This window comes from Hylobates moloch, unplaced genomic scaffold, assembly GCF_009828535.3.
Source record: "Hylobates moloch isolate HMO894 unplaced genomic scaffold, HMol_V3 SCAFFOLD_13, whole genome shotgun sequence".
Classification (NCBI taxonomy): Eukaryota; Metazoa; Chordata; class Mammalia; order Primates; family Hylobatidae; genus Hylobates; species Hylobates moloch.
In genome coordinates, this window is record NW_026652288.1 from 92328114 (window position 1) to 92340796 (window position 12683).

The 12683-nt window shown below is 41.1% G+C and overlaps 1 protein-coding gene across 8 annotated transcripts in view; it reads left to right on the forward strand.

Moving 5' to 3' along the window:
- The first annotated feature begins 1446 nt into the window (after positions 1 to 1446).
- ATP11B (ATPase phospholipid transporting 11B (putative)) overlaps positions 1447 to 12683 on the forward strand; it is a 130714-nt gene continuing 119477 nt past the window's right edge. For 6 of the 8 annotated variants that reach the window (XR_009209508.1, XM_058427028.1, XM_058427029.1 and 3 more), the window contains exon 1: positions 1447 to 1744. Coding sequence is in view for 6 of the 8 variants with exons in the window: in XM_058427028.1 (XP_058283011.1) it covers positions 1718 to 1744 (27 nt within the window). In the remaining 2 variants the exon portion in view is untranslated. Of the gene's footprint in view, positions 1745 to 2315; positions 2394 to 12683 lie in introns of all 8 variants that reach the window. The other 2 variants (XM_032174068.2, XM_032174063.2) reach the window with 2 other exon arrangements.

Below are 12683 nucleotides of genomic sequence, written 5' to 3' on the forward strand. Positions count from 1 at the left end.
TTGGATGATTTGTAATATAAAATTCCATGTTGGTTTTATAGATCACAAATATCCCCAAAGAAAGATTCTATTTGTGGTGCTGGATAAGCATTATATAGTAAGAAATGTCTACTGAAACTAGAAGATTGAGGATACATATTCAACGACCTGCCTAGTCATGCTAATCTCATTTAGATTTGTTCTTGCTTAAATATTTTTTTTCTTTTGAGATGGAGTCTCGCTCTGCCGCCCAGGCTGGAGTGCAGTGGCACCACCTCGGCTCACTGCAAGCTCCACCTCCCGGGTTCATGCCCTTCTCCTGCCTCAGCCTCCTGAGTAGCTGGGACTACAGGCGCCCGCCACCACGCTTGGCTAATTTTTTGTATTTTTTAGTAGAGATGGGGTTTCACCATGTTAGCCAGGATGGTCTCGATCCCCTGACCTCGTGATCCACCCGCCTCGGCCTCCCAAAGTGCTGGGATTACAGGCGTAAGCCACCACGCCCAGCCGCTTAATTTTTTTTTTTTTTTTAACCACAAACGTCTGTCGGTGAAGTGTGCTTTAATTCAGCAAAAATACAGCATTCAATACATATACATAACACAATATGTATACGGGGCTGCTTTTAAACAACGCCAAACCTTTAAATCAAAGCCTTGTTCCAGTTGCTTGTATATTCCTTCTGAGCTTGTCATCCACACACTTTTTTAATCTAGGTCAAATTACTTCTACGGGTGTTTTTGATTGCAGAAGTTTGGCAGTTAACAGCAAAGAACTACCTTTTTATACAAATTATCTTCCCCTGAACCTGTCCAATTTAGCACACGACAAGACAGAATATCTCATCCATTCTCCTAGAAACACGGGTCCAGGCTGTACCAGGCTCAGGGGAATTGCAACGCTTTCCAATCACTTAATGGGTGTGATCAAGATTTCCCTAGCCCCGTCTCAGCCATTTGCTAAAGAAGAGGCCTGACTTGTGTTGACACAAAAGCTCTGACAACTTGACGGAACCCAAACTGGGACCTCTGGGGATTAACTTTCAGTCACGTACGCTCAGGACTGTGCGTATGCGTGTCGGGAGACGCGTGAACCAAAGAAGCCAGAGAGCCTGAAACAGACCAGTAACAGGAGGTAAAGACCGCGGAATCCGCCCCAAGCTGCAGACTCCGGAGATGGCCAGACCCACAGACACGACTTAATCCCACTCCCAGAACGGGGAGGAGGGTGGCAGTGGACAGAAACAGCGTTTGAGAACTCGGCCCCTTTCCACGCTCGCTTCTTCCCGGACCCACAACACAGAGCCCCCCAACTCGGAACGGCGGCGGGGCGCGCCAGGCCCCCCTCGGTCCGCGCACCCCCTTTCGTCACGTCCGGGGGCGGGCCGGGGCGCCGGGGGCGGTCCTGGGTGGAGACGGGGGGCCGGGCGGGGCGGGGCGGGGCGGGGGTGGGGTTGCGGGGGTGCTTCGGGTAACAACGGTCAATAATGAAGGTGGCTGCGGCGCGGCGGCAGGCTCAGCTGCGCCGGGCGGGGGCGGCGCCGCGGCCGCGCCTGTAAGACTCGGGGCCGACGCCGCGGGATGGGGACGCGGCGCGGGGAGTGAGGCAGTGGCGGCGGCGGTGGTAAGCGGAACTTCGGCCGGAGGGGCTCGCCCGCTCCCGCCTCTGTCTTGTCGGCCTCCACCTGCAGCCCCGCGGCCTCCGCGCCCCGCGGGACCGGGACGGCGACGACGGGGGAATGTGGCGCTGGATCCGGCAGCAGCTGGTAGGTGCCCCCGCCCCTCCACCTCCATTCGTCCGCCCCCGCGCGGCCTCTCGGCCCGGGGTGCGGGGAAAGGCTGGCGGCGCCGAGCCGGGAGGCCAGGGCGCGGGCGTCCGGCTAGGCCGCAGCGGGGACGGGCGCGGGGCCCAGAGCCGGAGAAGCCCGGTGCGGCCCCCGGGCTCGTCTCGCCTCTAAGCCTGGGCCGCCGAGGCTGGCGCCGAGCGGCGGGAGGCGGCCGCTTCTAGCCGGCGCTTCTCCGTTACTTCCTCCGCCTTGCCGCTCCGGGGCCGCTGTGGCCAGAGGCGGGAGTCCCGAGCGGGGTGGCGGTGCCCCCTGAGGAAACAGGGCGAGGGAGCTGAGCGAGAGTAGGTCTTGGGGAGATGAGAGAGGTGTGCTTTTCCTGCCTCGAACAATTTGGGACGTGTTTGGGTGAAGGGGAAGCGAAGAACCTGTCTTCTGCCCCCACTCGTCACGGACTTCTGGAAGCGTGTCACGATTCACAGCTGTGTTGATTCCCGAGGAGGAGGCTGTCGTAGGTAGTCTAACTCCCTCAACCAGAGACGTTTCTCCCCAGGACCTGGAAAGGGGAAAGACTGTGCCAGCTCCCGGTCTAGCTTCGGAAACGATACGTATTGTACGATAGTTATGACCGGTACGTACTGTCGTTTCTTTCCTACCTCGTCGTCACCCCACCCCGAGTGAAACTTTTCGAGTGTGAACCTTACTTTTTTCCCGTTCTCCTCAAGGCAGTTTGAAAGAGACAGGTTTGGAAGGAAGAGTTAACTCTCCAGTATTATTGGAACATCTGGACACCACCAACAGAAAATCTTAGAAAAGGGTGATTTAAGGCCTATAAAAAGCGCCACCTTTCCCAGAATTAATTCAGAGAGAAAAATCTTTTCTGCCTCCTGGCAGCTACAGCGCAGAAAGTACAGCACTAAGGCAGCTGTGACAATTAGGACAGAAATTGCCCCTGGCTGAAGAAGCCTAACCTTATCTGTGTGATGAGGCCGGTTACTATTTAATTTCTAAATCGCATTAACTTAATGCTTCTACAAGTTAGTGTTTTCATTTACTAATTCTAAAGGCAGTGGTAAAATTTAGTGAAACAAACTATTTTTGTGGGACGAAAGCACTGATACCTTTTTCCCTTCTGCTCTAGAAAAGCATTTTAACGTTAAGACCAAGAAGTGTGGTGTTACAGAGCCAGCCTTCTGTTACTTCGTTTTGCAGTGGGCATCATTCTCAAAAAAAAAAAAAAAAAAAAATTTATAAATAAGAACTGCCTACCACTCCCTCCTACAAATGTTGGCTCTCTTATTTTTAGCATTGTAAATTCAGATATCCCAGATATGTGCTTTATTAGGAAACCAAGCTAATGATGTCGTTATAATACCATCTTGTTGTAATACTTTGGCTTTGTTGCAGTAAGCTGTAGCACGGTAATTTTACTCAGGAAGTTAATTATTACAGATTTGATCTTATGCTTTTGATTTGCCAAATCTTGGTGTATAGAGGGCTGATTTACCTGATGGTGTTTTTGTGTGGTAGGAAGATCATTTTAAAGTGGTTCTCTTGAAGCTTTTTTTTAAATATATTGAGACATCCTTTCTCACTGTTAGGTATTTTTTAGCCAGAATAAAATCCTGGTTGTATAACCACGCTCATCTTCAAGACAGAAAATCTGGTAATGTTTTTTAAAATGGCTTCAAATGAACACAGCTAAAAGGAAGGGCCGGAAGTTGTGTGTGGTTATTTTACAAGGCAGTCGTCTTAACAGGGATGGTTAACGAGTTGAACAAGTTGCTGTGCATAAAAAATGCTATCTCTGACATTTAGTTGCTCACCTCACTGGTTTTAAGTTATCAGATCCTCTAAGTATGGAATCATACTTGGGCCAATGTAGGACTTTGTGTCTCTGGTTAAGTTTGTATGGTCACATAAATTAAAACATCAAGGACACTGGATACAGAGTAATGAAAGTATATTTTACTATCCCAGTCATAAACAGCTATTCTAGTTACTGCACTAGAAATTATTCAACTCAGGTAAAAGCTAGTTTAGTTTATACTTCCAGTGGCTTAGTGGATTGAATCACCACGACTTTCAGCAATGGGTTTATTTTAAAATGCAGATAACTAGGACAAATTTGGGGAAATTGACAAGCAAATCCTAAGGACAGGTTGGAGTTACAAGCATATTTAATTCGTTATATGAATCCCGATTTTCAACTAATGTCTCACAAAAAAAGTCCTTTTATTACAGAAACAACGCCTGTGCTCTAGTAATTTCTTTTTAATTAAAAAAAAGTGTGACTCCTTGTGATGGCAAAATATTTTCACTACTTGAGAAGATGGAAAAAATCAGAAGGTTGACAGAAGCTTGATCTTTTCTATTGGGAAAGTAGACTGAAAATGAAAAGATTGGAATATCTTTTTCTTTTTTGTTTTTTGCTTTTTGGCACACAACGTTAAAGTTATTTTACACTAAGAAAATTCTCTTATGGTGTCTTTGTGGTACAGTTAGTATTATTCAAAGTGTACTCATTTTTCAGTACCATATTTTATGTATTAACTCATTAGAGATGACAATACCTTGATTATAATTATGGAAATGCCATTAGCTACTCACTGTATTCTAATATTTAGACCTGTACGGTAGCCATTAGCCACAAGTGTCCATTAAAATTAAAATTGGAACCACATGTGGGTATTAAAATTAAAATTTGAATTCATGTGTCTGTTGGCTGCCATTGGCTGCCATATTGGACAGTTCATATTTTCATTATCACAGAAAATTCTATTGGACAGCACCAATTTAGACTTTTAAATGAAAGTCTGTGTCAGTACATATTTGAATGTAATACTACATTTTTAAAGCACTTGCTGTGTGCTAGTGTTAACAGATGCTGAATACCGGGGATACAAATGTTGGTCAGGGTCACACTTACTCTACATGAGTAGACATTGGGTACATGTTGCTGAACAAATAATTAATAGATGAGGAAAGAAAGAATGAATCTGTAGTGTTGTTTCTGTGTTTAGAGACAAAAATGACCAAATTTAAGATTGACTAGCCCAGAAAAAAGTTAGAAAATGAGTAATTACATAAAAACAGTATTACTAGGATAACTGTTTCTTAAATTGTTCCATAAATGTAATCCCTTTAGATTGTATTGGCGATGGTGGTAGGAGGCTGCTAAGATTGTCTTCTGATTAACTGAGAAAAATGAGAAGGTCTTAATCTGAACTCCCTCAACTTTCTGTTCTTTCTCACACTCACCAAACTTGCTTATATTTTATATTGGTATTTAATTCTCCCCTTCTTTCCCACAGTCACAAGGAAGATGCAACCCTCTTTTCCAAGATAACAATTCCACTTAAGCTTTTAATCCTTTTCTTTCATCCTGCTGTCCATACTCCATCAGTTATCATTAGTATGTTTCTTTTCTTTCTCTTTACCTTTTCTCTTAACTTGTGAACATGTTCAAGCCTCTCTTTGCTACTTTTTCCTGTACCCGTAACTGCCAAATTCTTTTTAATTTTCTGAAAAACATCTATAAAAGTGTGCTGGCTGATATATTTGGAATGTGGCTAGTTTGAGTAAAGGTATTCTTACGTATAAAATACACATTGGATTTCAAAAACAGTATTAAAAAATGTAAAACCTGGCCGGGCAAGGTGGCTCATGCCTGTAATCCCAGTACTTTGGGAGGCTGAGACAGGCGGATCACTTGAGGTCAGGAGTTCGAGACCAGCCTGGCCAACATGGTGAAACCTCATCTCTACTAAAAATCCGAAAATTTGCCTGGCGTGGTGGTGGGCACCTGTAATCCCAGCTACTTAGGAGGCTGAAGCAGGAGAATCACTTGAACCTGGGAGGCAAAGGTTGCAGTAAGCCAAGATCACGCCACTGGACTCCAGCCTGGGTGACAGAGGGAGACTCCGTCTCAAAAAAAAAAAAAAAAGAAAAAAGAACTCTCATTTTTTTATTAGTTACATGTTGAAATATTATAATATTTTACATATATAGGTGAAGTAAAATAAATTTTTAGAATTTTGCTTCTTTTTACTTTTTTTTTTAAGTGGTTAGAAATTTTAAAGTTACCTACGTGACTTGCATCTGTTGCTCATATTCTGTTTCTATTAGTGCTGCTGTATAACATTAAAAGTGAATTCCTGTATCCTGGTAAGAATAGTGAGAACCTGTCTCTAGGAAAGAAAAAAAAATTATCTGGGCATTGTGGTACTGACTTGTAGTCTCAGCTGCTTGGAAGGTTAAGGTGGGAAGGTCACTTGACCCAAGTGGTTTGAGGCTGCATGAGCCATGATCATGCCACCACACTCTAGCCTGGGTGACAGAGTGAGACCGTCTGAAAAGAATAGTGAGCTCCTGTTTTTACAGAACACATTATGGAAGTCTAGATATCTCACTTACTAGACTAGACTGTAAATATCTTAGAATAAGAACTGTATCTTACTTAGATTTATATTCCTTACACTCAAGACAGCAGTTGGCCCATTGTAGGTATTCACCCGCCGAATGTTGGTTGAATAAATGAATGAGTATCAGATCTAATTCAGCATCAGTTTGAAAATACCTGCATTCTTTGCCTCTTTTCCAAGGAATGAATGAAGGAATAGAAAAAGGAAGCACTGGCCTATGGTGGTATTTTTTTTGTGGATAAGTTTCAACCTCAAGAATTAATGTTTAAGAACCTAGATCTGTGAGTATGTGTTGCTTTATCTCTATTTTCAGACATATATTCTTAGATACGCGGTTTTGCATTTGGTTAGGAAGAGGATAGAGCATTAGAGGAATCTCAGGTATTCCCAGCAACACTGAAGTGGGTACCTTGCTTCAGATCCTCTAAAGAGCCTTATGATTACCATTATTGTCATTAAATGTTTTCTAGACCTGTGCTATTCAACATGGTATCCACATATGGCTGTTGAAATGTAGGCATTTGAAATGTGTCTACTCTGAATTGACATGTGTGTGAATGAAATATGCAATGTATCTTGAAGACTTAGTTTGGAAAAAGGATGTAAAATATCTCATTCATTTTCTAATTGATTACATGTTGAAATTATATTGGGTTATATAAATATACATATATTTAGTTAAATATTAAATGCTACTTAGTTTTACCTTTTTTTAAATGGGGAAACTAAGAAAATTAACGTGGCTTAGGCCATATTTCTGTTCGACAGCATTGTTTTAGATTATGGTAACAATATATAACACCTGGCATAGGCAGATTCAAGAAAGTTTTTGATTTTAAGGACTTTATGATTTTACCCAGGCTTTTTTTCTGTGAGTTTTCTATTTTCAGAGTGTTGGTCTGCATTATATCTAAGAGACTAGAAGCTACCTGATAGACTAACTGTATCTGGTCCCTTGGAAATAATTTATCAAGTCAACATTGACTGCTGTGGGGTTCTAGGTTTAGCCATGCTGTTTATTCTTCATTTTGTTTCTGCAGTTGTCTGAGTGCTGATCTTTTTTTTGAGACGGAGGCTGAAGTGCAGTGGCGCGAACTCAGCTCACTGCAAGTTCGCCTCCCGGATTCACGTCATTCTGCCTCAGCCTCCGTAGTAGCTGGGACTACAGGCGCCCTCCGCCACGCCCAGCTAATTTTTTGTATTTTTAGTAGAGATGGGGTTTCTCCGTGTTAGCCAGGATGGTCTCGATCTCCTGACCTCATGATCCGCCCGCCTCGGCCTCCCGAAGTGCTGGGATTACAGGCGTCAGCCACTGTGCCTGGCCTGAGTGCTGATCATTCTAAGCAAGATAATATTCATAATTAGCTTAGTTTTTACTAGAAATGTGCATTTTTATTGTTTAATTTTAATTTTTTTATTCTCAAAAGGAAGTAAATGTGTATTTCTTTAAAAATATCAAAATGAAACTCAAGATTTGAATTTATATAATAAACATAGTTGAAAGATTTTATTCTCGGGTATTCTTTATTTTGCTTTTTTTCCTGGAGTTTCTCTGTTAATAAAATTTAGTATAAGAAAAACATTCTAGGCCAGGTGTGGTGGCTCAAACCTGTAACCTCAGCACTTTGGGAGACACACAGGAGGATTGCTTTGGGCCAGAAGTTTAAGGCCAGATTGGGCAACATAGTGAGACCCTGTGTCTACAAAAATTAAAAATTAGCTGGGCATGGCGGTGCCTGCCTTTAATCCCAGCTACTCGGGAGACTGAGGCAGGAGTATTGCGTGAATGCAGGAGTTCAAGGCGGCAGTGAGCTATGATTGTGCCAGTGCATTCCAGCCTGGATGATAGAGTGAGACCCTGTCTCTAAAAAATAAAATTAAAAAAAAAGAAACAAAAACATTCTTGATTGGATATTTATATGGGAAATACTATGAGACTTATTTTTAAGCCAATACTTCAAGTTAGAAAATATATATGTAATTTTTTTTTTGAGATAAGGCCTCACTTTGTCTCCCAGGCTGGAGTGCAGTGATGTGATCATAGCTCACTGCAACCCCAAACTCCTGGGCTCAAATGATCCTCCTGCCTCAGCCTCCTGAGTAGCTAGGACTTCAGGCATTTGCCACCACACCCAGCTAATTAAAAAAAAAAAAAAATTCATAGAGGTGGGGTCTCACTGTGTTGCCCAGGCTGGTCTCAAACTCCTGGCCTCAAGCGATCCTCCTGTCTCAGCCTCCCAAAGTGCTGAGATTACAGGTGTGAGCCACTGTGCCCAGACAATGTTTGTATTTAATTTTTTTGCAGATGTGGTTATAATGCATTCAGTAAACATTCACCTATATTGTGAATGACATGCATTGAATTTCTGTTACTTCTCAGCACTTGGGAATAGCTCTGAGGGAACTGTTTGACTCTTGGGTGTGCTTAGAAGAAAACTAGAACACTAAAATTTTTTGCTGACCAGCTCACTTAAAATTGTACAATTTTTAATTTTCTTATTTTCTTATCCTATACATGGTATTGGCAAATTCTTTTGATTTTTTTTTTTTTTTTTTTTTTTAAGACGGTCTCGCTTTGTCACCCAGGCTAGAGTGCAGTGGCCCGATCTCGGCTCACTGCAACCTCTGCCCCCGCCCCGCCCAGATTCAGGTGATTCTCCTGCCTCAGCCTCCTGAGTAGCTGGGATTACAGGCACGTCCCACCATGCCCAACTGATTTTTTTGTATTGTTAGTAGAGACCGGGTTTCGCCATGTTGGCCAGGCCAATCTCGAACCCTGGGCCTCAGATGATCCATCCACTTTGGCCTCCCAGAGTGCTGGGGTTACAGGTGTGAGCCATCCCACCAGGCCTTCCTTTGAAATTTTTAGCATGTAGTTTATCCTCCTTAACATTAAATTATGGCTTATGCAGATAATCATACTTGTTTCTCTTTAAAACTATCAGATTATCCAAAATTTAGATGAAATACCAGATTAAGGATATTAGTTAAGCTGTGTCTGTCTCCACATTTTAATTGGAAGAGAAGTTCCCCCTCAGGAAAGGAGGAAGAATAGGATGATATGCATAGGTATCAATCATTCATTCATTCCCCTACATTTTGGAAAAGTTAGGAGCAGAAACAGATGTTGTATATATGTAGCTTATTCTTACTGTGTGAAGCCGGTAAAGCTGGTACAGATTATTTTAATTTTTTCTTTAAACGTTATATTATAGAAAATTTCAATCACATACAAAAGTAGAGATAATGGTATAATGAGCCCCTTTATGGTATGAAGTTGGGCAAATGGTATAATTTATCCTTTACCCAACTTTTACAGTTATCAGCACATGACCAATCTTGTTTTATCTATTCCCCCCACCCGCTATCCTCACTCCCTTTAGTGATTTTGAAGCAAATCCCAGGCATTATATAATTTTACCCATAAATATTTCTGTATTTATCTCCAAAATCTCTTCTTCCTTTCCTTCCATTCTCAAATTCTTATTTTTACAAGTGTAGAAATTTTATTTTATGTCAGTTACATCAGTGATTATTAATATAAGTTAATGTAAAAAACTCTCCCCTTAACTCTTGATTTAATTCAGTTATATTAATAACAAAAGGTACATGCATAATACGTATTGCTGATAAATTTATCAAGAATCTGTCAAATTCTAAGCAGGAGATGTAGTTCTTTAAAAGTCAACTGCTCTTTTTCTATGGATACCTCTGTGGGGAGAAGAAATCAAAGAAAGACACATGAATCCAAAAATGCTTTGCTTCAAAACATCATGTTTTGCACCATAAATATACAGAATTTTTGTCAATTTTTTAAAAAATGCATTTTAAAAAGTGTTTTACTTATAACATGAATGCATTTAAGTGTTTGGGGAGCAAATCGTATCTCCCTTTTTGTTGTTGCTAAAAATGATATACCCAGAACCATTTCTGTCTGCTTTCTCTGCCACCACCCTCGACTGAACTACTGCTACCTCTTAGCTAGATTATTGCAGAAGGTTCCTAGTTCATCTCATTGTTTCTCCCCTTCTGTCCTTGCAGTCTGTTTTCAATATACCCACCAGAGTGATGTTATTAAACAGGTTAGATCATATAATTCCTCTGCCTAAGATTTTCCAAGTGCTTGCTCTTTTGTTCAGAGTAAAAGCCAAAGTCTCTGCTTGATCTGTATGCCAACCCCTACACTTCTTCCAATCCATTTCTCATCCTTCATCACTCTTCTCTCAGTCTTTATTCACATTAGCCTTACTGCAATTCAGAAGTCCCAGGCATACTTCAGTTTTAGGAGCTTTGTCCTGTTACTACCTCTACCTGGAATGTTCTTCCTGCAAACATCTGCTGGCTCCTTCGCTCCTTTCTTTTTTTTTTTTTTTTTTTATTATACTTTAGGTTTTAGGGTACATGTGCACAATGTGCAGGTTTGTTACATATGTATCCATGTGCCATGTTGATTTCCTGCACCCATTAACTCGTCATTTAGCATTAGGTATATCTCCTAATGCTGTCCCTCCCGCCTCCCCCAACCCCACAACAGTCCCCGGAGTGTGATGTTCCCCTTCCTGTGTCCATGAGTTCTCATTGTTCAATTCCCACCTGTGAGTGAGAGCATGCAGTGTTTGGTTTTTTGTCCTTGCGATAGTTTACTGAGAATGATGTTTTCCAGTTTCATCCATGTCCCCACAAAGGACATGAACTCATCATTTGAGCAACTTCAGCAAAGTCTCAGGATACAAAATCAATGTACAAAAATCACAAGCATTCTTGTACACCAATAACAGACAAACAGAGAGCCAAATCATGAGTGAACTCCCATTCACAATTGCTTCAAAGAGAATAAAATACCTAGGAATCCAACTTACAAGGGATGTGAAGGACCTCTTCAAGGAGAACTACAAACCACTGCTCAATGAAATAAAAGAGGATACAAACAAATGGAAGAACATTCCATGCTCATGGGTTGGAAGAATCAATATCGTGAAAATGGCCATACTGCCCAAGGTAATTTATAGATTCAATGCCATCCCCATCAAGCCACCAATGACTTTCTTCACAGAATTGGAAAAAACTACTTTAAAGTTCATATGGAACCAAAAAAGAGCCCGCATTGCCAAGTCAATCCTAAGCCAAAAGAACAAAGCTGGAGGCATCACGCTACCTGACTTCAAACTATACAACAAGGCTACAGTAACCAAAACAGCATGGTACTGGTACCTTCGCTCCTTTCAAGTGTTTACTCAAGTATTGCATTATTCATGAGTGAACCGTTTCTCATCCATTCAGTATAATGTTCTGACCCTCCCCATTACTTCCCTGTTGCCTTTCCTTGCTTGATTTCTCAGCACTTAATGCTATTGAACCTACTCCAAAACTTGCTTGTCTCATTTATCTCAGGAAGGAAGGGATTTTGTCTGCTTTAGTTTTGTTCTCCATTTAACAAAAGCCATTTCTCAACTCTGCATCGCCTTTTAGGTGACACCATTTCTTTTTCATGTATTGATGAATTCATTCATTTTCTGTAAGTGTATTAGTTTTCTGTGATAGCATGTTTGTTGCTAGGCTTTGGAACTACCAGAATGAAGTAATCCCTGCCCCAGCCAATCTTATGCGGGGGTTCTTCTTTTCTAATGTATATTCGGATTGTTGCCAGTTTTTTCCTGTTACAAAAAGTGTTACAATGACTATTATTGTTTGTTTATTTATTTATTTTGAAGTGAAATACCTAGAAGTGGAATTGCTGGGTCATGGGTCATGTACCTTATGACTGTTACTAAATATTGCCAAAGTATTTTCTAAAACAGAGTTCTCCTTTCCCTACATCTTGCTCAACACTTTGTACTGTCAGACTTGAAAAAATGTACCAGTCTGATGGGTGTGAAACAGTGTCTCATTTTGTTCTAATTTGCATTTTCTTGATTGCTAGTGAGATGCAGGTATCCTCAATTTCATTCATATGAATAGATTGCCTGTTTTCCACTGGGTAGTTTGGCCTTTCCTAATTCTTGCTATAGCCTGGATGCTAATTCTTTGTTGTATATGTTGTAAATATCTTCTAGTCTGTCCCTTGTATTTAATTTAGTTTATGGTATCTTTTTTTTATACAGAAATTTTAAATTTATTTGTAAGTAAATTTATTAGACATATGATTTCTGCTTTTTATTACATATTTGACAATTCCTTTGTTATACTAGGATCATAAAGGTGTTTTTCTAGCGTTTTCTTCAAATTGTTTTAAAATTAGTTTTTTAACATTTAGATCTTTAAAGATACCTGGAATCAATTTTCGTATATGGAATAAGGTAGGGAATTTGTTTTCTCCCATGTAGAAAGTTGTGTCAATGCTGTTTATTGAATGAGGCATCCTTCCTTCATGAGTCTGTGTTGTTTGCCTTCTCTGTCATAAGTGACACATTTACGACACATACCAGCATTCTCTTTCACATACTCTGTCACATACCAGCATTCTCTTTCATATACCTTGGTCTCATTCTAGATTCTCT